The 25707-nt window shown below is 43.1% G+C and overlaps 1 protein-coding gene across 3 annotated transcripts in view; it reads right to left on the reverse strand.

Moving 5' to 3' along the window:
• Window positions 1–25135, reverse strand: part of UBE3D (ubiquitin protein ligase E3D) — a 155585-nt gene extending 130450 nt beyond the window's left edge. Inside the window, exons 1-4 of one of the 3 annotated variants that reach the window (XM_029224005.1) lie at window positions 24942–25135; window positions 15762–15958; window positions 12082–12172; window positions 1244–1475 (exon numbers count right to left, since the gene is read on the reverse strand). In XM_029224005.1, the coding sequence (XP_029079838.1) occupies window positions 1244–1475; window positions 12082–12172; window positions 15762–15958; window positions 24942–25018 (597 nt within the window). In that variant the 5' untranslated portion in view covers window positions 25019–25135. Of the gene's footprint in view, window positions 1–1243; window positions 1476–12081; window positions 12173–15761; window positions 15959–24941 lie in introns of those variants that run through there. The other 2 variants (XM_029224004.1, XM_029224006.1) reach the window with 2 other exon arrangements.
• Between the last annotated feature and the right edge of the window lie 572 nt (window positions 25136–25707).

Below are 25707 nucleotides of genomic sequence, written 5' to 3' on the forward strand. Positions count from 1 at the left end.
GGGGGGGGATTCTTATACATATTTATATATACACATTAGAATATATACATACATTTTATCTAATATATATTATCTAATACACACACACATATACACACTGAAAAGCAGTGGAGATCAAAGGAAATATGAATGGTTATGATTTTACTAAAGGTAAAGATACATACAGAGAAAGAGTTGGGGGAGAGGAGGACAGCTAGAGACAGTAAAGTACTATACTTTTAAATAAACCTAAAGGTAAAGGGATTTGTGTTTATGGTGAAAGATGAGATACTTAAAAAATTTAAACAGATAACAGCTTAACCTCGATATTTGACAAACCTCCTTAATCTCCCGCAAGTTAGAAAATAGTTCCATAAACTAGCTGACAACCTAAGGGCTGCGGACTGCTGCGTGTTTCCTAGAGTGGCTCAGTTCTCATTACAAAAATTAAATGTGTTCTAAATGAAATTTAACACACAATGCTTTTGTTCCTACCAATAATCAGATGTTAAAATGAAGGTTCTCTGGCAATGATTTTCTTAACTTTTTAAATCACATCAGTATTGACTTGCCATCCAGGGAATGATTTCTCACAAGGGCCAAGTCAATGGCACTGATTTTCTTTTAAAATAAGGTAAACCACCTGTTCTCCGCAGTGCCTTCCCCTTCCAGCAACTTTGAGTGCAGGAGCTGCCTGACCTCGCTCGTTAAGCGTCAACTTGGAACCTGCAGCCAGAGCTTTATTTCCGTGCTTGGGCTCCTCCAGTCCCCCTTTTGCCTTGATGACATCTGATTGTATGACACCAGCAGAAGTCTAGACTATGGGAAGATACAGGAAAATACCTGGACCTATCAGGACAGTACGCATCCTGAAGGCAAAGAACCCATTTAACGTAAATCAGACTGTGGGGATAAAATGTACGTGGATTATGGAATATTGTCCTAAAAGCAAGGAAGGAGGGCATTTTGGTTTGTAAAACGGTAACACTCCCAAGTCTATGCGGGAAGAACTCCTCTTCCCCTTCTTCCTCCTGCCACCTCCCCCTGCCCCGCCCACCCCCCACCCCCCGTTGACTGTTTTGGTTTAAGGCCGCCACATGCTTTTTCCATAACAAAAGAGCAGAGCTGGATGATTAAGGCAACTGAAAATCATGGATTTTGGTCTTTAGAACTGTCTGTCACATGCCCTGAATGAAGAAAAGATTGGAGAAAGCAGTTTCTAAACCAACCTCTAAATGAGCATTTAATTTGAAAGATATATTACCATTTTTAAATGGTTCTCAGAAGAAAGACAGCGCGTCTCCACTGGGGCTACTTCAGGTCTCGGCTGCTGTAAATCACGTCTTAAATTCACCAAGAAGAAACAGTCTCCAGTGAAACAGTCATTCTCTTGTGGATGAAGTGGCTTATTAGCAAAGGGGTTGGGGTGACAGCACCACTCGTCAACCAGAGCACCCCAGTTTTCGTGTGGCAGGGGGAGCACCCTGAGGAGCTTCCTAGTGGAGAGAGGAAAACAATGTTTTACAGGACAAAATGGAACTGTGACATGCTCTTAATTAAATCAGCACAAAGGATGAAAGAAACTCATTACCCACATTTCTTGCAGTGTTATTTTTTCCCCTGATGGCACCAGTAACATATACTCACTATAGACAATTTTGAAAACGCAGGGAGGTATAAAGCAAATAAAAACCATCCTTGGATAGACCTAGAGATTGTCATACTGAGTGAAGTAAGTCAGACTTACTTCACTTATTCCTAAGACAAATATCATATGATATCGCTTATGTGTGGAATCTAAAAACAAGGTCACAGGGCTTCCCTGGTGGCGCAGTGGTTGAGAGTCTACCTGCCGATGCAGGGGACACGGGTTCATGCCCCGGTCCGGGAAGATCCCACATGCCGCGGAGCGGCTGGGCCCGTGAGCCATGGCCGCTGAGCCTGCGCATCTGGAGCCTGTGCTCCGCAACGCGAAAGGCCACAGCAGTGAGACGCCTGCGTACCGAAAAAAAAAATTAATTAAATAAATAAATAAATAAATTTTTAAAAGGGCACAAATGAACTTATTTACAAAACAGAAGTAGATGTAGAAAACAAACTTATGGTTATCATAAGAGGGGGGAGGGATAAATTGGGAGACTAGGATTGACATACACACACTACTACATATAAAACAGATAACTAATAAGGGCCTACTGTATAGCACAGGGAACTCCACTCAATACTCTGTAATGGCCTATATGGGAAAAGATTCTAAAAAAAGAGTGGATATATGTATATGTATAACTGATTCGCCTTGCTGTACACCTGAAACTAACACAACACTGTAAATCAACTATACTCCAATAAAATTTTTTTAAAAAATCCTTTCTTTACCACCCAAGGTCAGGTAGCTATTTTTTTACATGACTGTATTTCTCTGCCAGCCTTTCAAGAGAGACAGCTGTACACAGGCACACAGTCTGGGATCAGAGGAAATACACAAACTGTATCTTGCTTTCATTGTTTTATTTATCTATGTCATGATACTTAATGACTCCATTCTATTCCATAGGTATGCCAAAACTTTTTAGGTCATTCCCTCACTGTTAGATACTTGGGTTTTGAGTATTTCATCATCAACAACCCTGTGATCAACAGTCCTAGAAAATTTGTATACAGATCTGATTATTTCCCTGGGAAAGAAATCTTGTAAGTGTGACATTACAAGCACAAATGATGCACATTTTTAAAAATTAATTAATTAATTTATTTTTGGCTGCGTTGGTTCTTCATTGGTTCTTTGTTGCTAGGCGCGGGCTTTCTCTAGTTGCGGTGAGCAGGGGCTACTCTTCGTTGTGGTGCGTGGCTTCTCACCGCGGTGGCTTCTCTTGTTGCAGAGGATGGGCTCTAGGCGTGCGGGCTTCAGTAGCTGTGGCACGCGGGCTCAGTAGTTGTGGCGCATGGGCTTAGTTGCTCCATGGCATGTGGGATCCTCCCGGACCAGGGCTCGAACCCGTGTCCCCTGCATTGGCAGGCAGATTCTTAACCACTGCGCCACGAGGGAAGTCCCAATGTGCATCTTTTTTAAACTCAATTCCTATATTGACAAACTGCTTTCCAGAAAGGCTGTACCAATCTATAATTCTTCCACTTCCTTTTTTCAGAATTGAATACTATCATTTTTCCATGTAATTGGTGAAAATGTTCTCAATACTGCTGTAACTGGCAATTCCTTAATTACTGGTGAGACTGAACTGGCTGTCATATTTATTCGCCACAGTGTTTCTTCTGTGAATTATGATCAATGGCCATTTTCCAGTGAGATGTTAGTATGTTCTTATTAAATTGTACAAGTATATTCTATATTAAGAATATCAGTCCTTTGTCTAAAATCTGGGACAAATATTTTTCCAGTGTTACTGCCTCTAATTTGACTAACGTGTCTTAAATTTCAAATCATCCAACCCTTTCTTCTGTGATTTCTCTCATTACTATTTTCTATAAACTTTCTATTTTGGTGTAATTTTACGTTTACAGGAAAGTTACAAAGGTGGTACAAATAGTTCTCATATATACTTCACCCAGCTCTCCCTAATGTTAACATCTTACATAACCAGGGAGGATTTGTCAAAACTACTTTCCACTAAAGTCCTCTTTTTCTGTTCCAGGATCCAATTCACAACACACTGCATTTAGTCATCATGTTTCCCTCATCTCCTCTGCTCTGTGGCAGTCTTTCGTTGTTTTTCAGGACCTTGAGGTTTTTGAAAAGCACTGGCCAGGTATTTTACAGAATATCCCTCACTTGAGTTTGTCTGGTATTTTCTCAAGATTAGACTGAGACTATGGGTTTGGGGGATGTCTACCACTGAGGTGACTTCTCATCACACCAAACCCAGAGAAGACACTGTATCAATATGACTTATTCCTGGGGATGTCAACCTTGATCACTCGGTTAAGGTGGCATCTGCAAGGTTCCTCCACTAGCAGAGCTCCTATTTCTGCCTTTGCACACTCTATTGTTCGGAAGTGAGTCATTAAATCCAGGCCACACTCAAGGGAAGAGAAATTAAGCTCCACTCTGTCATTATTATTTATGCTTAGAACATCCTTATAATTAAGTAGCCCCTTATACTTGCTCCCAGCTTTTGTTTTAATGGTTTCATTTTTTTCCTGTAGAAATATAGACACCTGAGAGTTTTCCATGGTTTACCTCTATTTTAATCTAAATTGGGAAGATTTAATCTAAATTTACCTCTATTTTAATCTAAATTGGTCTAAGGGGAGAAGAAATGTGGGCAGGATGATGAGGATATTTCAAAATAATTTATCCCCCCGCAAAAAAAACAACCAGAATACAAACATGCTTCTGGTCTTCCTAATGCCTTTGAATATCATGAAAGCTTAAAGCACCCTGAATGCTTGCTCGCTTCTGCTCCAATCGACTGGACCATTTGCCTGCTAAGGATCAACTGTATTTGATCACAGACCTGTGTATGCCACTTATGCATGTTTTTTTTAGTTACATAATTTAATCCAACACGTTAGTTTGTTACATGTTATTTTAGTTACATAATTTAATCAAACATGTAAACCAAGGAAATATGAGTTGCTATTCCTCTGAAAACTAAACATTTCAGAGTAGAGGAAACTCAGTTATTAAAAAACAAAATCACTGGTGGAATGTGGGAGATACAACTATAAAAAAAACTGAGGCGAGGGAAAAAGAATAAAAATCTAGAAGAATTCTGCAATCAGACTGCTTCAGTGTCTAACTTCTCATTCCACTTTAAAGAAACCTAAACTGGAAACTCTGGATAATGAATTTAGGATGGCATAAGTGAAGAAAGCTAAGAGTCCACAGCAGCAGACTCATATTCAACAAAAAGATATTAGTTCCATACTAAAATACTAGTACGTTAATGTACATTTGCCATGTTTTAAATGAAAATATTTAAGATGTAAATGTATCATTTTTAAATGATTCCCTCCCATGAACCCTTTTTCTTTGATTTCCCCAATCAACTCTGAGTCTCATAAAAGGGCAATTACAACATGGAAGAGGGTAGACATTTAATTTTCACTCCAGAGGACAGAAGTAGGAACAAGAAAGGCTGATTTTAGTTTACTAGAAGCAAGAACATTCCCTTTTAAATTAGGAAATGCTGTACCACTACCATCATTCAGATTGCTGAGTCTATTAAGAGATTAAGAATCGATTCTTTCAACATATACTTTCTAAAAGTCTACTACTAGGAGTCAGGCGTTCTGCTGACACAAAATATTAGTACATATAGTCCCTTTGTCAAGGTATTCACATTCTAGTGGGAAACATACATCTATGAACAAATACCAAAACCAGAATATAATAAATGCTCATAACAGAGCAGCAGTTCTAAATGCTTGGGAGTTGAGGGGGGAAAGGGAGGCGATGGCTCAGACCCCTTTGAAAATCCGATGAAAGTGTTAGCCCCTTTCTTCAAACATACATTCCCACCTGCACACAAAATCTGCATATTACTTTAGGGGATTCATGGACTCGCAAAACCAATCCATGAATTCAGGGCAATATGTACAAAGTGCTAGGGAAGTAGAGTGCCGCTGGACTCCAGAGAAGAGGTAACATCTGAGCAGACCTTTGAAGGATGAATAGGAGTTCTCCAGGCATTGAAAGGAACTAAGGGCATCACAGGTGTAGGAAACAATATGAAGACAGGCACCATATATGTTTAACTTGCCACTGGAGTCCCAGTGTCAGGCACAGTGCCTGACTCATAGTGTAAGCTCTTAAATAAAGGAGCGTTGATAACTATAACATGTGAGGCCCCTGGTTGTGTCTGCAGCATACTCGGATGAAAGGGTTAACAAATATTTTCCTTTGCTTGAGAATCCGACCTTTGGCTTAACCACCTAGACCTGTTACCCTGGAAGCCAGGTAGATGGTAGGCATTGATTACATTGCTAGGCAACACTGACTATGGTAAAAATGATCCTTGATTGGTCTATTGCATCTGGACTAGGAAGAAGTTTGAATGAGCTGTAAATATTAGATGAGGATGCCGTGCTTTAAACTTCCCTGAATGTAGGGCTTCGTGGGGAACCCTAGAAACTATGCCAAAGGATTATCACAACAGCTATTGGCTGTTTAGGGCATGAGGCTTCTTCTCCGGGTAGCTCCTGCACCTGCCAGATATGAATCTTGCACTTTGTACCTGGAACCGTGTCACATGGGGAGACAAGAGTCCCCAGAGGGGTATGTGACCTGCCATTTGCTTGAACTGCTGCAGGTCCTCTGCTGAGGGGAACTCCTGCCACTGCCCCGAAGGCGAGAAACGTGGCTGGTGGTAGTGCTGTGAGTCCGCACATTTAGCTGAACTTAAGAAAACGTCAGGTGGGCACCACCCACACCTTATTCCATGTAATGCTTACTACAACTTTGTGAGATGAGAATTTCCATTCCCCTGTTACAGAGAAGGAAAGGGAGGCTCAGAAATGTTAAATAATCTCTACAAGTTCACAGAGTCAGAGCTGATGAAGAAAGGCAGGATCACAGCCCAGGTCTTCCAGACTCTAAACTAACTCTCTCCCTTGGAATATATTCCCTCTCCTGGTAACACAGAACGTCAGTAAAGGGGACAGGGAAGGTGGGATGGTACAGACTACATGGGGTGTGACACGTCAACCTAAGGGGCGGGAACTTGGTTCTACAGGTAGTTGGGGAGCATCACAGAATTTAAGGTGCGGGAGTGATAGGTCAGATTTGAATTTTTACAAAGATTAGGAGGAAGACAAACAAAGGTGCCTGTTTAGAGTAAGAGTTGGGCCTAAACAGGCTCCTAGATCTTCTCCATCACTAAGATTCTCTGTCCCTTGACATTTTGCATGTAGAGCCAATAAACAGATGCTCAATACAGTGTCAAAGGCAGCAACGTCAAAACCTCGTACATGATCAGAAATGAAACTGCACTGAGACTTAGAGAGATCTGGGAGCGTTGATGCACATTCGCACACAACGTGATACTGCAGACTTAACTTGACCCTGTATCACGGTGAATAAAAGCTATACTATACCCCATAGCTATCTACGTAAGACATCGAGCAAGAAAGAGCCTAATTCACAAGTCATTGCAAAGATAAAAGTGTTTTTACAGCCGAAAGAAATTTTCTGATGTTTTGAAACACCATAAAACCTTTAAGAACAAAAGATGTATTTTAATCACAGCTCTCCTGAAAGTGTATCTATCGAAAACCCTGAAACTTTGATATGATCTACTTCCCAAGAGAACTTTCAAAAGAAAATAGATACCACATTTTTTTCAAGGTAGTTTTTACGTAAAAACCTGCTGAAGCTCAGAGAAAGAGTGAAGTGATTTCTTGAACATTCTCTCAGCTTAAGATTCTATGATGAACAGCAACACATGCTTTTAATTAATTAAAATGTTTTAGTTATTTTTAACGTATCTTAAGCATAAGCTTTGGGGGAAAAAACTTAAAATGCACAATTTTGTTTAATTTATTTTTTTAAACTTGGTCAATGAGTATAAACAATTTTTAGTCTTTTAGTTCATATTGCCAAATTGCCTTCAGAAAAAAAATGATCGATTTAAAGATCCACCACTAACGCCTAAGAGTATCCATTTTACTACATTTTAAAATGCACAACTTTAATAAATGTTATTGATTGATGGTGTTTATTTAAAACTTAAACACAGACAAGAAAATGAAATGCCTTAACTTTAAAATCAACCATTAATCAGTGATATTAACAACGGTAATACAGAGATTTCACATTGGATTAGAACCAAGTGGGCAATAAGAATTTTAAGAAAAAGATCAAATATCTAAAGCTCAAAATATAGCCACTAGAATATAGATAAGCTGGCATTATTATTTATTCCAAAAGTCTGTACAATGTTACCAATAATTCAGTGTGTGCCTATCCTCTCTTTTCACCTCTTTGTTCTCTTTCACAGAAAAGTGACTATTCATAGGAGTAGTTGTTTTCAGACTACGATAATAGCTGGTCTGTCAAATGGACCAATCAACTAGTTGGATATTCTGACATCTCTTATGTTTCCGTTAAGTCCATTCTGCTTGTTACCTGCTAGAGTTTCAACGCCCTCATAGTTGCTGGGCTGACACCCAGCTCTGCTGGTGCAGGTGGAACCGGGAGGGCCTTTCCAGAGACCTTGGGAGACCTCTCAAACGACTGAAAATCAGGCTGATGTTTCAAAGTCTGTTTGGCCAACCGATATAATTCAAGTCTGACATGAATTTATTTCTAAAAGACATAACAAATTCCAAACACAACGACCATTTAGCTATTTCTGAGACTGATCCCAACGAACTAAATTTTATTATTATTGTTGCTTGATATTAGGGACTGTTAACAAGAGAATGATCAAAAATTGTATATGTTTGGACAATTTTTACAGAAAAACTCTGCTGAACTGGTAAGAATGCAAATTGGAGAATTTTATTGTAAAGAAACAAGGCATTATTTTCAAACAACCAAACAAATGGCTAGGAACGTGTGATTCTGAATGAAGAAAAAAGACTGCTGTAATTAGCAGATTTCATGCACCCCGGTGCTAGTAAGTATTAAAAGCCATTAATGAGTCTTAATAGGTTAAACAGTCTTCTGCACCTATAATTTGCTTGACAAGAATCTTTTTCATTAAAAAAAAAAAGTAACAAGCATTAGTCTTGCACTATCCAAATAATCATGATTCACAGAACTCAAGGTGCAATTTTTCTGGTTGACTAAGCACAGAATTTTCATGCTGGCAGGACTCTTACAGGTCTACCTAATTGAACCTCCGAATTGTGCCCGTGAGGAAACTGAGAATCAAAGTGACTTGTTCCCAGATAGAAAGGCTGGCCGGTAAGCAGATCTTAACTCGGCTCCATTGCTCCCAATACAAGAGCTCCTGCTAAGACAAACCACCCTATTCCAAGATGCCTTCCTGAAAAGGATGCCGACAATGAGTTGATTACAGCACATACAAGCCTCCTTTGAAGTACCTTTGGTTTTACTTTCTACTCAACAAGCACAGATGTCCTTACCACCTGCGTGGCACAGGTAACTGAGGGAGAAATGAGAAGACCACTGGGCTTGATGCAAACAGTCAGCATGATATCCTTGTGCAGACACAGGAGGAAGCATGTCTTTCCATCAAACAGAGAGCCACGGGGCCTGCTGCCTAAGAGTGAAATGGAAGCAAAGCCTTCTGTTGCCTACTAAGGATTTCTCCGCATTGCTCAAGAGGCCCCCAGGTGCCAGGAGCACATGTGTGATAGGCAAAGGCGTCCAGGGAAGCCTTGTGAAGTGAGCAAGGCGTAAGTCACATCCACTGTGGACCTTCTCGCAAAGAAAAAGGGAGAGAGGGGGTCATTTCCCTGGCACCCCTCAAAAATACGGAGTCCTGAATCAAAAAGGCCTGAAACACTGTACTAGATAATCTGCTAGCTTGCCAATAAGGCCAATTATGGAAAAGGGGGTGGAAGGAGGCTGTAGAGCCAACTAAAAAGAGCTTGTCGAGTCTTTACTATTATATATGTTACAGCCTTAAAGGTAAGAGCGTTTATCCTCTTCACAAGTTAGGAAACTAGGCTGTCTTAACATCTACATAAGAAGAAGCTGAGGTGACGTGGACAAAGTTCCCCAGCCTGTGACGGTAAAGCTGGAGTTCAAACCCAGGTCCCGTTCTCCCGCTCTGCCTCTCACCCCACGGCCTCCCAAAGGGCAGGATTCGGGAGAGCGTGTACAGCCTTCCAGTGTCAGCCTCTAAGCCCTCCGAGCTCGCAAGTCCACGGTCGTAAACAGGACTGACACCAAACAGAAGATGCAGTATCAGCCAATGATGAACGAGCGCATCCTTCAGTCCAAGCACACCAGGGAAGTCCGTTACTCTAGTAAACTCGCTCCTCTGTGACTTCCAGGTCTCTCGCTGTTGTAGAGGCACACATGTTTCAGAAACTGCGTCTGAGAGTTAAACTAAAGCCAGAAATAGACTGAGAGAAGGAAAACTGTCCTGGTTAAACTCCAGGGTAACCTGGGATGCTCTGGACCTTGGACCTTCCAGGCTCAAGCGGGCCTATCCCTGACAGTGTGGCCACCTCAGCCTTAGGGAACCTGAGTGAGGACGTTCTCCCTCCCCTGCAGATTCAGAGTCACCCCGTGGCTTCCCCAAGATAATCACTCAGAGGGTGCCCTGCTCACAAGCCCCCCACTTACACCAGCATAACTTTCCACGATCTCATCTACCCGGGATGCTGCCAGGAATCAGAGAGCAAGCAAGAGAGGCTGATGGGGCTTCCCTGGTGGCGCAGTGGTTGAGAGTCCGCCTGCCAATGCAGGGGACATGGGTTCATGCCCCGGTCCGGGAAGATCCCACATGCCGCGGAGAGGCTGGGCCCGTGAGCCATGGCCACTGAGCCTGTGCGTCCAGAGCCTGTGCTAAGCACCCTAACGTTTACTCGAGTCAACCCGGCAAGAATTTATAAAGAATGCACTCTTCCTCGGGCAGCGAGCCTGCTGCTGGGGGCGGTGATGATGAAGATGGTGATAAGAGTAAGAATTACAGCAGGAGCTATCACATACTGAATGCTTACCAGTTACACTCATTCGCTCCTCCCCCAAACCCTATGGGGGTAGCTCTTATTGTTATCTATATTTTTGTAATAATTTAAAAAAAAATGAAGGCACAGAGTGGTTAAGTAACTTCCCCAGGGTCACAGCTAGTAACTGGTGGACACAAACACAGACAGGCTGGCTTCCGGGTCTGTATTACCAGCCGCTACACAACACTGCGCCCTAAATATGAGTGAGGAGTAATATGCGTAGGACTATCCCGCACCCGAAGCCTACAGTTTAAGCGGGAAGACAGGTGAATAAACCTCCGAGGAGCACATAAACCAGCCCAGGGTTCAGGAAAGGCTCCCAGCAGAGATCTGCTGAATCCCTCCATGGAGACCTGGAACACTGGAGGAGGAGGGGTCTCATGTAAGTCTCCAAGGAAACCCGTCCAACGAAGAGCTCGAAATTCTTCCTTTAAATATTGTCAACAGGGACTTCCCTGGTGGCGCAGTGGTTAAGAATCCGCCTGCCAAGGCAGAGGACACGGGTTCAAGCCCTGGTCTGGGAAGATCCCACATACCACGGAGCAACTAAGCCCGTAAGCCACAACTACTGAGCCTGCGTGCCACAACTACTGAGCCTGCGCTCTGGAGCCCGTGAGCCACAACTACTGAAGCCTGTGCGCACCTAGAGCCCGTGTTCCACAACAAGAGAAGCCACCGCAATGAGAAGCCCGCGCACTGCAACGAAGAGTAACCCTTGCTCGCCGCAACTAGAGAAAGCCTGCGAGCAGCAACGAAGACCCAACTCAGCCAAAAACAAATAAAGTAAAAAAAATATCGTTAACGATAATAAGGGTTTGCTCTGTCTTTCCAGCCTATGAGTGATTAGAAAATTCAGAGAGCAGGGTTTGTGCCCAGGAAACAAAGAGGCTGACAGGAGGAGAGGATGGAAAAATAATTAAAAGAGACAACATGGGAATACAAAGAATACAGCAAAGGGCCCTTCCCATCTCAATGGGGTAATCACAGCACACCTCGAAGGCAGGTTACAGCATTAACCTAAGCATCAAGAGAAGGTTGGTTTGTGCTTTATATGCTGTTTTAATAAGCAGGGAAACAGGAAATGGATTTTAGAAAGGCACTAATAGAAATAGTTCAAGTACAAAATTGTGCTGCAAAACCTTCTGTTATTTAGAAAATTCACTTAATGTGGAAGAAGTTCATTCACCAGGATGATGGCTAAAACGTGTGACAGATGCCGTGTCTGTTTTCAGAGGAGAGGGGCCTATCTCTACAGGCTATTCCACCAAGATAAGCCTTCCTCCCTCAAAGCCAGCATCCTACTGTTCCCCTTTGTCAGCTGGAGAAAATCTAGCTGCTCCGTGATTGCTGGAGCATTTGGGGGCTGGTCTGGTTCAATGTGGCTCTCATTTGAAGGCCGCAGACTGCTCCCTTGGCAGTTCCTTCAAAGATTCTGATAGAAAAAGAGAAAAGCCACTGCCAGGCACAGGATGAACCAGTGTTGACTGTGTTCCTTACCTGTTCCTCATGATGATTTCACCGCAGGACTGGCAATAAAACGTGCAACATTCTTGGGCTTGGGAGCGTTGATTAAACACTGAGATCAGTTCTAGAGGAAATCAAGGAAACGGCAAATCTTAGCGGTTTGGGACAAATCCATTAACATACTTAAGAGTTTAAGAGCCGCAATAAATTACCACCAATAAGCACTGTTTATGATCTACCCAGAAGTACCCATTTAGTTAGTATTATCTGATGACTCAAGCAGAAGCAAATATTGGGAAGTGTTTTCAAAAGCAGATTTTGCTACATGTTTCAGAGTTAGGTATTGCCCTAAATGATCTGTGTCACATAGATAACTCGTTATTTCTCTCATTCTGCAAATACCAACATTAAGGATGAGAGAAAAGGAGCTATTTCCTCTGCTATGCTTAGGGACAGTTTTTCATCACTGTGACTGCTGGTAAACAGACTTCTTAAATTTAATTCGATTGAAACGAGGTTGATGTCCGCTCTGGCATCTTACCAGTACGTACAAACAAAATCAATCTTGAAATTGGTCTTTATTGGGCAGGTCCCGGGGAATGAAACGGCTCCTAAGAAGAGTTCCATCTTCCAAGAGTGAAACTCAATTTCTGATTAAAGCTGTGGGAAAACATATATTTCCCATAGTATATGAAAGAGCAGTATAAGACAGTATGTTTCCTTAGTTTCCATTATTTCATTCATGAAGGAAACTTTCATTTCCAAAAAAGCCCAAAAAACAAAATCCAAACCTACAAAAATATTTGTCTATTAAAAAAAAGTCTGAAGAAATGAGGTTATATCCATTAGAATCAAGCAATTTGAATTTGGCTTATGTTACTTTATATTCTAAGATTTAAAAAAATTGATGTGAGCAAGTTTAAGCCTTAGAGTTAAAAATTCTTCTGTTTAATTTCTAGGACTGCCCTGTAGCACTAAAGTGAAACAAACAGTATTCTTTAGCTCTGAGCAGATAATAAGTAGACCTGGGTAAGACATCCAAAATGTTCTTTTCAGAACCAATAAACAAATTTTCAGTGACACACTGCCCTCTGCTGCTCACCCAGCATGATGCAGGCTCAGGTTCAAGTCAGAACCTTCTGATCCAGGGGCATCCTGGGAAGCGCTGCCACCTGGGGATGAATCCAATGCTGGTACTACATCAGATTTTACTGCAGCCAGTTCTGGGTCAAAGGTTACGTCTGACCTATGCATTCAAAACAGTGTAACAGTATGTCTACTGTAGTCCTTAAAAGAGCATCCTTATAGTTGAAAAGTCAACTTTGTAAAAACCCTGAAACACAGATTGAATGCTATAAATGTTAAGACTCGCTTCCTACCACAGATTTTGATTCAAGTTTACATCAGTATGCACCTATTTGATATTTATTCATTCGGCAAATATTTATTCACCACCTATTATGCGGAAAGCACGAAAGCAATTAAATACTGAGGAATCTATTTTGCATACCCCTTCATGCACTGCAGAACAGGGCTTCGAATGTTTTTCCTTTTCAGACTGTTGCGTAAAATATGTGTTAAAAATGTAAAGAAATTGGAGACCCATGAATGCCAACAACAGATGCAAACCAACACACAGCAATTTATTTTTTCCAACAGTTAAAACTAGACGGTAATGTTTGCTGATTTAAATTTTTAAAAATGGCTCAAGTTTTGCTATTTAACTGTTACAGAATATGGGTAGGCAACATACCAATTCTGTCTCTGGAAGGTCTCCGTACCTCCTCATTATAGGACCTAAAATCATGGTCCCAGAAAACTAGCAGAAGATCTGAAAACGCTCCACTGTGGCTTTCACGCCTGCCTTTCTCCAGTTTCCTGATGTGACCCAAGATTCCTGCTCTGGGTACTGTTCATCATCGCTAAAGACAGGTGATGACATCACAGGAGCCAGACTCCCAAGGCTTCTTCCCTGAAACAACACTTCCCCTGCCCATCATGTGGTACCCTCAGAGCGTCTATCTCCCATCTTGATGGCCCCATTTTTCTTTCCATGGTTATTCCAACAGTCATTCTTAGGTTTATCCTATGCCACTTCAGCCCCAGGACATTTCTTTCCTCAAACCAACCCTGATCAACTCAGACTAGTTATTCACTAATCCAGCACTTAAGCACAATCAGTCTCCAACAAAAAAGGAACGGAGCTCCCTCTACTTCTCTTTCCTTTCAAAAGCCAGGATAGAGATGCGAGGGAACACCTGACAACTCCTAAACAGCTCTTCAGTACAATCCTGTTGACCGCCCTTGGGGCTGCATGGAGAAATGCAGATGAAAGGCTTCGCATCCATGAGGCAACAGGGAAATCAAGTGCTTCTATAAGAACTATAATCCTTCTCTGAGAACGAGTATCACATCCAGCTGTTACAGCCTCCGTTTCCCCTTTTTACATCATTTTTAATCCTCCGAAGCATATCATTCACATGGCAAAGAGGCAATGAACCAGTGAGGTCATTCGATAAATTATTGCGAGAAACATTTCTACTGCCTTTCTGAATCAATGTGCCAACAACAAAATATTGGAAGTATCACAGGCATAGCAACAATCAAAGTCAAATGATGCATCAAACTCAATTTCAGAATCTGTATGTATTGTTCCCTCTAGTTAGAAATGTCCCGGACTTCCCTGGTGGCACAGTGGTTAAGAATCTGCCTGCCAATTCAGGGGACACGGGTTCGAGCCCTGGTCCGGGAAGATCCCACATGCCGTGGAGCAACTAACCCCGTGTGCCACAACTACTCAACCCGCGCGCCTAGAGCCCGTGCTCCACAACAAGAGAAGCCACGACAATGAGAAGCCCATGTACCACAACGAAGAGTAGCCCTCGCTAGCCGCAACTAGAGAAAGCCCGCGCACAGGAATGAAGACCCAACGCAGCCAAAAATAAATAAATTAAATAAATAAATTAATTAAATGTCCCTAATGGATGCGATCATTTCCATCATTCAGTTCTCTGGTCAAACACTGCTTTCTCAGAGTGGCCTTCCCTGACCCTCATCTGCCCCTAGTCACGCCCTATCCCATTACTCTGCTTTACTTTGCCCACAGCACTTACCTCTGTATCCAAACAACTTGTGTGTTCATTACCTGTTCCCACTGATTAGAATCTTAAGCCCCATGAGGGCAGAGACCTTCCTAGCTTGCCCACTTCTGTACCCCAGCACCTAGATCAATGAGCTAATATTTGTTGAATGAATGTTTCTACGTAATGCTTTAATATCAACCAGGTCTTGCACGATTGCCATCTGATTTCATCCTCCTATCAACTCTGTGAGCCAGGTTTTTTACAATTAAAGAAACAAAGCAGGGAGTATGAGGGAAATCTCTTTACCTTCTGTTCAATTTTGCTGTGAACCTAAAACTGCTCTAAAAAAAAAAGTGCAGGCTATTAGGAAAACAAAATAAAACACTTAAAAAAACCCCAAAGAAACAAAGCCTCAGAAAGGTTAAGTAACATGTTCAATTGCATGCAGCTAATAATGGGCAGAGCTGGCAAAAAACATACATCTTCTGGACCCGCAGCACATTCTATGCAGCTGATAAGCCGTGATTTTCACCTGGAAAAAGTTCAACCTTTCAAAGGAAAAAAAAAAGAATCACCTTTGATTTATAATGAAAAAGCAAATGCAGAAACAGGACCGCCAGCACTACTCACTTGTGCAGAATTCCGCCCGCGCCTGCAGCCGCAGGTGCAGCCCGTCCCCGGCCACGTGCCGCAGCCCACGGCAGGAGGACGGGACAAGCCTGACCCCTGCTGGCAGCCAGAGCTCCGTGCAGCCGCCAGGGCTTTTCATCTGGAGCGAGGTCGGCGTTATGCAAACATCCATGGGCAGACCTCCTTCGTCTGGAACGCTGGGAATTAAAAATAACACACAAGAAATTATTTCTCATTGATGAAAGCCACATTATGAAAGAAACAAAAACGGCCAAGGAGCTCTCTGTTCCTCTTCAATAAGGGCCCTGAATTTAGTCACTGCCGTGGAAAAACAGCAGTGAACTTATCGTAAAGGAAACTAATCTATACTAGGTTTAGATGAGGTCAGAGAGTACTTTTCGCTGTCACCGTTAACATGAAAGTTCAGAGACATATTTTTCATTCTTGCTTCTTTTTTTTATGGTAACGATGCATTTTTAAGCATGTACTCTTCCCCACTGCCAATGATCCTGAGTGCCGACTCTCTCCTCTACCCCAGTGCTTCCTCCATCAACTCCAGCCCGGACCTACCCCTGGGCTGCTCCAGGATCTGCCGCACAGCCTGCCACTTCGCTTCCCCACCCCGACTCTTCCCTCCCACCGGTCTCCCTGACTTCAGCTTCTGCAAACCAGCACAATGGAATGCTAGTCTGTCATGCACCAGGCACTTGCTCATCGAAGTTGGGTTTTTTTTGCGGTACGCGGGCCTCTCACTTCTGTGGCCTCTCCCGCTGCGGAGCACAGGCTCCGGACCCGCAGGCTCAGCGGCCATGGCTCACGGGCCCAGCCGCTCCGCAGCATGTGGGATCTATCCGGACCGGGGCACGAACCCGCGTCCTCTGCATCGGCAGGCGGACTCTTAACCACTGCGCCGCCAGGGAAGCCCCATCAAAGTATTTTTGGCCAGAGAATTCAACAAGGCAGCGTAAGACGGTGGCTTATTCACCTTTGCGTCCCTTGATCCTAGCATGATTTCGACCTTCATTCACTCACTCAACACACCTTTTTTGAGTTCTACCATGTGCCAAGTACTGGAAATACAATGATTAACAAGATATTTCCTCTGCACCCCACACCCCCAAGCAGGGGACAGGCTAGTAAACAGGAATGATCAAGGGAGCATTAAAACTATGTTGCACTTATTCATAATACAGGGGACTATGGAAGCACGTGGAGGGGGGCAGCGACTCTCCTAGGCCAAGCACTAAGTAAATGTTATGTGAATAATGAATGGATGAGTTAGTGACATATTCTTGTTTCTGAGACCAGCATTTCAATGTTTTACTTTACTTACAGTAAATGAGAGTAAAGCATTGGTATTTGATATACAGGATTTTGATAAGGAAGCCAGGATTACATAAAACAAAAGGTACAGGAGAAAAACTTTGTCGATTTTAAGAATAAACAAATAATGAAGAAAACAATCTAGTGATGTATGAATACCAGGCATGAAAGGACTTACTAACCCAGTCCACGACAAACACAAATCACTTGGTGCAGGCAATAGAGTAAAACACAGTTGCTGTCCACCAGGCACCAAAAGTACAGAAGGGTATGAAGACATATAGAGATGATACTCCTATGAAGCTGAAATATGCTCAGCATTGCACCAGAGGAGCAAAGCACCTGGATCCCCCTCTTAAATGCTGACAGCAAGAGCAGGCCATCCACTCAGTGTCACTGAAGTGCAGAAGGTGGGCCATCCACTTGCATGTCATCCAAGTAGAGAGGTCATACCGTGTGTTCAGGTGTGAATCTTGGTCAGGCCTCCTATTTTTGCCTTAGAAAATTTTAAAACTACTTTCTGGCTAGTTCCTATTAGAAGTGTGTAGATCTGCCCTTAATTGGCAATACAGAATATCAAGAACCTGAGTCTTGGGACTTACCTGGCGGTCCAGTGGTTAGGACTCCACGCTTTCACTGCTGAGGGCGTGGGTTCGATCCCTGGTCAGGGAACTAAGTGTGCAACGTGGTCAAAATTTTTTTTTTATTTAAATTTTTTTGACGTGGACCACTTTTAAAGTCTTTATTGAATTTGTTATAATATTGCTTCTGTTTTATGTTTTGGTTTTTTGGCAGCAAGGCATGTAGGATCTTAGCTCCCCAATGACCAGGGATCAAACCCACACCCCTTGCATTGGAAGGGGAAGTCCTGACCACTGGACTTCCAGGGAAGTCCTCCAAAATTAAAAATTAAATTAAATTTTAAAAAAGAAATTATTAAAAAAACAAAACAAACCTGAGTCTTTTCCAGGGAAGACAGACTCAAACTCTTGAGTCAAAAGTCTAGTCTTCAGAAATGATGTTTAAGAAATAATAATCCTCCAAAGTAGATGTCAGAAAACTTTTTATATAAAAGGTCAGATGGTAAACATTTCAGGTTTTATAGACCATATATGGTCTCTGAGGCATAGTCTACTTTTTTTTCTTCCTAATGACCCTTTGAAAAATATAAAATCCATTCTTAGCTCATAGACTGTAACAAAACAGGCCGTAGCTTAGATCTGGCCCCTAGGCTGTAGTTTGCCAACCACTGCTCTAAAGATACACAATTTGTTCAGTTTGGTACTTCAGTGATTTTCAAACTAGACTGTGCACTTGGAAGCGTCTCAAGGGAAACCACTGGGTTCCTAAGTCCCCTGCCTGCCCACCTCTGCCATACCACCCTTTCCTCTCTTCCTCTTCCTGAAAAATGCAGCCAATTACATACGGCAAAGCAAGATAGGTATCTTCGAAAAGGGTGGAAGAACCACTGAGGCCTGGGGTAGATATGAGAAACCCAGCAGGGTGAGGAGGGCCACCCAGCAAGGACGTCAGGTTCCAAGAGGAGAAAGGAGGAAATGTGAGCAGCAGGTGGGGGTCGGCTCAGCATGGAGTTTCAGAGCCTGTCTTAGTCTGCTCAGGTGCCTATAACAAAACACCACACAATGGGTGGCTTAAACAACGGACATTTATTTCTCCTAGTTCTGGAGGCTGGGAAGTCCAAGATCAAGATGCTAGCAGTTCTTGGGGAAGACCCCCTTCCTGGCTTGCAGATGGCTGCCTTCTCACTGTATCCTCACATGGCAGAGAGAGGAAGTCTCTTCCCATAAGGACACTAATCCCATCATAGTGGCTCCACACTCATGACCTCATTGAAACTTAATTATCTCCCAAAGCCCCATCTCCTAATACCACCACGGGGTAGAACTTTAACATATGAATTTTTTTTTTTTAGCGGTACGCGGGCCTCTCACTGCTGTGGCCTCTCCCGTTGTGGAGCACAGGCTCCGGACATGCAGGCTCAGCGGCCATGGCTCACGGGCCCAGCCGCTCCGCGGCATGTGGGATCTTCCCAGACCGGGGCACGAACCCCCGTCCCCTGCATCGGCAGGCAGACTCTCAACCACTGTGCCACCAAGGAAGCCCTAACATATGAATTTTGAGGGAAAAGAAACATTCAGTCCGTAACAGAGCCCAAGCACGTGAGGAGAGTGTCGACAGTGAGTGGAGGGAAGGGAAGTGGCAAAGGATGCCAGAGGAAGATTAATTGCATAGAGTGGAGCTGACCAAGTAAATAAATACATGTCATGAGGATAATGGAATCCAGGATTCTCAACGTGGGGGAACAGCTACAAAGAGGGGAAGGGAGAAAACCAGAACGGATCCTATGGTGGTAGACTAGAATCTAAAATACCTGGGTGAAGTCATGGTTTCCAATGCATATAACTAGATACAGTAATATATAGAGATACATATGTATGTGTATTATATTTACAAACACACACATATACATGCATACATAAACACAATACATGTCATACACACACACTCTAGTTCTGTCTACTAGTGGGTCTGGGAGAAGTGACACGCCAATAGTAATGAGTACACTCTGTGCCCAGATCTTGGTTTCTAAAGGTCAGTTTCCACTTAAAAACAAAATGAACAAAAATGAAACAAAACACGGTTCCTTGGAAAAATAACTACATCCAGGGCTGGGACAGGAAAAGAATGAGATGAGCCTGAGCCTGGCATATCTTGCTGTGCAACTAAGTAAAGAAGAAATCAAAGAATGTCAAAACAAACAAACAAAAAACCCAAAAAACACAGAAATCATGTTGAAGGGACTCCCCCTGAACATATCTGGTTATAATTTGAGAAAAAAAGTAACCCACTGAATGAAACAGAGCTATGGGTCCATACTGATATGAATAAATGAATGACTATACTTCAATTTAAAATAATAATAAATAAATGAATAAAAGGAAAGTATGATGAGGAACAGGGCATTTACACAGTCTCAATTAATATTTATTGATAATGAAAAGAATTATTAATACAACTAATACTTATTGATAATGAAAAAAAAGGGCAATTTATGGTGGAGAAGCCTGGCAGATACCACCCTATTTAAGTTCTCAAAGTTAACGTGAACTTGAACGGAACAAATCAAAATCATGTGCCACCTGAGAGGACGCGATGAGAACACAGCATCTATTTTGTGACATTCCTGCCAAAGATGTATAACCTGAACGTAATCTTGAGGAAACATAAGACAAAACCAATGGAGGAATAGTCTACAAAATAACTGGGCTGTAATCTTCGAAAGTGTCAGTCAAGGAAACTGAGGACCTCTTCCAGATTGAAAAACGAAGGACACATGAGGATGCAATGCATGATGCTGAGCTGGATTCCTTTGTATTACAGATATTAAGTAGACAACTGGAAACACTTGAATAAGGTCTGAGTATAAGATGGCAGTAACATATTTCCCAATTTTGCGTGCTGCATGCTGGTTTTGTAGGAGAACGTCTTCATTTGTGTGTAGGAAATCCACAGTAACGTATTCAGAGGTGACAGCAACTTACTCTCAAGTTTGAGATTATTCCAAAACAAAGTTTTTGAGACCCTAATTGCCCACACTTTTTATATGTGAGGCTTTTGTCACTATTCTCTTGTATTCTTTCAGGTGGCACACCCTGCTCGGAACTATCTAATAACCTCACATCTCAACTCTGAGTCCGAGCTAAGGTCCTTTCAATGGTCTCTAAGACCCAGTAATATACTAGAGGCAATTGTTAACATTCCAGGCATTTTGCAAGCCAGTTGACCTCACTTTGGTAGTTTGATATCATCTATGCTGAAAGTATTCCCACCACAGGAATCAGTAAGTGCTGCAAATCAGGAAGAATGTTTTTGTCTGTCTGGTTTTCCTGGAGAGCAGGTCATTGAACATTTTCCAGCACACCACTGCAAGACCCTTTACTATGTGCTTCACCAGCCCACCTACGTCTCTCTGAACTAGGCACCACCTCATACTTTCTGTTCTCTCACAGGGCAACAGTCTTCCACTGGGAATAATACAGTCCCAGACCTCACCCCTTTCAGTTTATTGCTCCACTGTTGCTTTCTCATTCAGAATAAGGGGTTGGAATTTTTTTCCCCACCCCCTCTTCTGTTTTATTTTCTGCTAGGTACATATCTCTATTCACTATAACATATATAAATATTTGTGTATTTTCTGCCTCCCTCTTGCCACCACTAAACTGTAAACTCAATGAAAGCAAGTATTGCTGTCTTTGCTTTGTTGGTGGTGTTCACAGCCACATAACCAGCACCTAGAATCTGAGTTTTGGGCCCTAGAATAGGAACTCAGTAAACGTCTGTGAATTTAATAAGTGAATGGCCAAGGCTTATCCCAGGAATGCTACGATGGCTTAATATAAATAGACTGTTTCTAATGCAATTCACAGAAGTAAAGACTAAAGGAAAAAATATGACCATATATTTCTACAATACATGTAGAAATCATTAAGGAAAACACAGTATCTATTCATGATGAAAACCCTTAGTAAACTAGGAATAAAAAGGAACTATGGGGCTTCCCTGGTGGCACAGTGGTTAGGAGTCTGCCTGCCAATGCAGGGGACGTGGGTTCAAGCCCTGGTCCGGGAGGATCCCACGTGCCGTGGAGCAACTGGGCCCGTGCGCCACAACTACTGAGCCTGCACTCTAGAGCCCGCGAGCCACAACTGCTGAGCCCGCATGCCACAACTGCTGAAGCCCGTGCACCTAGAGCCCGAGCTCTGCAACAAGAGAAGCCACCGCAGTGAGAAGCCCGCACACCACAGGGAAGAGTAGCCCCCACTCGCCACAACCAGAGAAATCTGCGCACAGCAACGAAGACCCAACGCAGCCAAAAATAAATAAATAAATTTATTAAAACAAAAAGAAAGGAACTATGCAGTCTGCCAAACAGATTCGCCAAAAGTCAACATCATCACACCCAATGATGAAATGCTAGAAGCAGTTCTTTTAAGATTAGGGAAAGAGAGCTTCCCTGGTGGCGCAGTGGTTGAGAGTCCGCCTGCCAGCCAGTGCAGGGGACACGGGTTCGTGCCCAGGTCCAGGAGGATCCTGCGTGCCGCGAAGCAGCTGGGCCCGTGAGCCATGGCCGCTGAGCCTGCACGTCCGGAGCCTGTGCTCCGCAGCGGGAGAGCCCGCGGCGGTGAGAGGCCCACGTACCAAAAAAAAAAAAAAAGATTAGGGAAAGAATAAAAATCATATCATTTACATTAACTGCAAATAGACTAAAAATTCTAATTAAAATGCAGAGATTCTCAGAATGGATTTTAAAAAACTCCGCCCAGTACATGCTTTTAAAATTTTACATATAAAGACACAAGTTGAGAGTAAAAGGGTAGAAAAAGGCATACCATGCAAACAGTATAGTCAGCTGATTTCTGACAAAGACACTGAGTTATATCAGTGGAAGAAATGACAGCCTTTTAACTAATGGTGATGGAACAACTGGGCATCCTTATAGAAAAGCAATGAACTTTGACCCCTACCACATGCCAAATACAAAAACTAATTTGACATAATCACAGACCTAAATGTAAAAGCTAAAACTATGTAACTCCTAGAAAATAAACATAGGAAAAAAGTCTCACAAGCTGAAGGTAGACAAAGATTTCTTAAGGACACAAAAAACACTAATCATTAAGGAAAAAAATGCAATAAACTGGATTTCATAATAATTAAGATTTTCTGTTCATCAAAAGACACAATTAAGAAAATGAAAAGTTACAGATTGGGAGAAAATATTCACATACTCACAGGCATAAATGAAAAAGGTCTTGTTTCCAGACTATATAAAAAACTATTTAAATTCAACAATAAGACAAACAACTTGATATTAGAAGACACTTGACAAAGGAACATATATGCAAAAAGCAAATGAAAAGGTACTCAACATTATTAATCAGGGAAATACAAATTAAAATGACAATGAGATACTACTGTATACCACCAGAATAGCTAAATCGAAGACTGACAACACTAAATGCAGACGAGAATGTGAAGCCATTAGAATTCAGTTTTCCCTGGTTAGAGTGTAAACTGGTACAATCACTTTGGAGAACTGTTCAATGGTTTCTCATAAGTAAAGCCCCCGTCTACCCTATGACCCAGCAAAAATACTTACACAAAAATGTATGGCAGCTTTGGGAATTCCCTGGCAGTCCAGTGGTTAGGACTCCATGCTCACACTGCCGAGGGCCCCGGGCTCAATCCCCGGTGGGGGAACTAAGATCCAGCAAGCCACACAGTGTGGCCAAAAAAAAAAAAATGTATGGTAGCTTTATTCATAACAAGCAAGCTCTAGAAACACACAAAATATCCAGCAATAGATGAATGGATAAATGAATTGTCGTATATTCATACAGTGGAAAACTACTCAGCAGGAAAAAAAGAATGGCCTATTGACATATGCTATGACATAAATGAAACGTGAATCTCGCAAACACTGTTGAAGGAAAGCAGCCGGAAACAAACAAGTACATATTGTATGACTCCATTTATACATAGTTCACGAACTGGCAAGCTAATCGTTGTTGAATGAAATCAGAACAGTGGTTGCTTTTAGGGTTGGGGAAATTGACTGGTGATAAAGTTCAACAGCCAAAGACCACCAGGGACAAAACAGGAGTCCAGGAAAGTTAGGTTTCTTAACCTGATGAAAGAAAGGAGAGTTATCCAGGGGAACCATGAAGGGTCCCTTTGATGAGAGAAAGGAAGGAGGTTGTCTTGTTTCGTTTTGTGTAAGGTGTGGGCTCCAAATAACCTCACAAGGTGAATTTGAGTTGGACGTGCAGCACTTATTGGAACTCATGATTTGAGAAAGGGCAGGCGAGGACGCAGGGGAGAAAGAGAAATAAGAGTAATAAACATCGTCCCCATTTTACAATTGAAAACATTCAAATTAAAGGATTCTACTCTGGTGAAGAAGCTAGGACTGAATCCAGTTCTCAGGCCAAATCCAAAACTGCCACACCAGACATCCGGCTGGTTTCAGGAAAAGAGAAGGCTAAGCATTAGTCTATCTCAGAGTGGTACTGTGTAATAAAACGTTCAGGATTTTAACGTCTAATTTACACTGTTTGAAACAGTGGTCACAAGGGAACAGTCGAGGTCCCATATACTACCAAACCAAAAAAAGAGAACACTTTTCCTAACAGTTTCTTGTTTGTGTAACGAATAGCAAGTTAAACGCTTGCAAACTTCTCACTGGAACTCCGAATATGAATAAAAGAATGAGCTCCAATAAGAAGTCTGCAACCTTGGTTAGTCGTTCACTGAACACACGTTTACTGAAACAGTGTGTCAGTTCCTTTGCATAGAGAACACTTTGGGGAGGAAAAAATAACACCGGAGTTTATTTACAAAACAGGAAGCTCTCACATTGGAACAGATTTCTTACAACGAGGATCCCAAAGAGGCAATCAAAACATTTTTTCCACTGTTTTGTTGGAAACTCAGGGCACTGTCAACGGTGTGGTACATTAGGTATCCTCAAACTTTATTGTGCATCTGAATCCCGGGAAACGTGTTAAAATCTAAGTTCTGACTCAGTAGTGCTGATGTGGAGCTAAGACAACGCATTTCTAAAAAGTTCCCAGGTGATGCTGAGATTGCCAGCCGAGGGGAGACTGGGGGCGCGCGCGGGGGCGAGCACCTCCACTTTGAGTAACCCAGAAGCTCTAAGCAACTGGAAAAAAGAAATTCAAAAACCCGTCCTTCCGAGGGAGGCGGAGCCTGCCCGGGCAGCCGAAAAGCGAGCTAGGCTGCGCCTGGAAGCCCGCACTCCACCGCCCGCCTTACCCCAGGATCAGCAGCGCGCTCTGCAGCCGTCTCCGCACTTCCAGGAACACGCGCGCCTCCGCCGCAGCCGCCGCCATGGCGGGCACCCAGCCAGGGGCTCCAGCGACCCCGGGCACCAGGGCCGGAAAGGGGCTGCACGTGCGACCCGAGCCAGAGCAGGAGCGGCAGCGGCGGCGGTGTGGGCGGCGCGGGCCTCCAGGACCCGGAGGTCGGCTGCCCGCCAGCCCACAGCGCCACCTGCCGGGAGAAGAGCGCGCCGCCGCGAGGACTCCATCTGAGGGGCGTGGCAGTTTCAAATTCCGGCTTTGGGTCTGAGCGCGGAGAAAGATGGGCGGAGGGGGGAGCCGAAGTGTCCTCCCACGGTGCCACCTGATGCATCCGGCTCCCTGGAAATGACCTTCAAAGTCAGACCCCCAGTGCAGTGCTTTGGGTAGTGTGGGTAGGGAGGAGACTGGACGAGAGGGGGATGATGGAGAGGGGTCGGTATAGCTGGGCACTGTCCCCAGGAAGCCAGAGAGCCGAACTCCCCACCCCAAACACACTGTATCTTGGATTTGTTTTTGTTTTTGTTTTAATGAACTACGGTTGGTTTTTTGTTTTTTAATGAACGCTAGTCGGCCGTTTGGTAGCTCTGTCTGAGGCAACAAATGTCCAGGACTGACGTGGCGTTTCTTCTCAATTTAGACCCAGTCGCTCCAGGATGGAAACGGTTGCAAAAATGAGAGAAGTTTTCTGTTATCTATGCAGAAGAGAGTGTGGTTAAATC

This window comes from Monodon monoceros, unplaced genomic scaffold (genome assembly GCF_005190385.1).
Source record: "Monodon monoceros isolate NGI ecotype Baffin Bay Population unplaced genomic scaffold, NGI_Narwhal_1 Super_Scaffold_15, whole genome shotgun sequence".
Classification (NCBI taxonomy): domain Eukaryota; kingdom Metazoa; phylum Chordata; class Mammalia; order Artiodactyla; family Monodontidae; genus Monodon; species Monodon monoceros.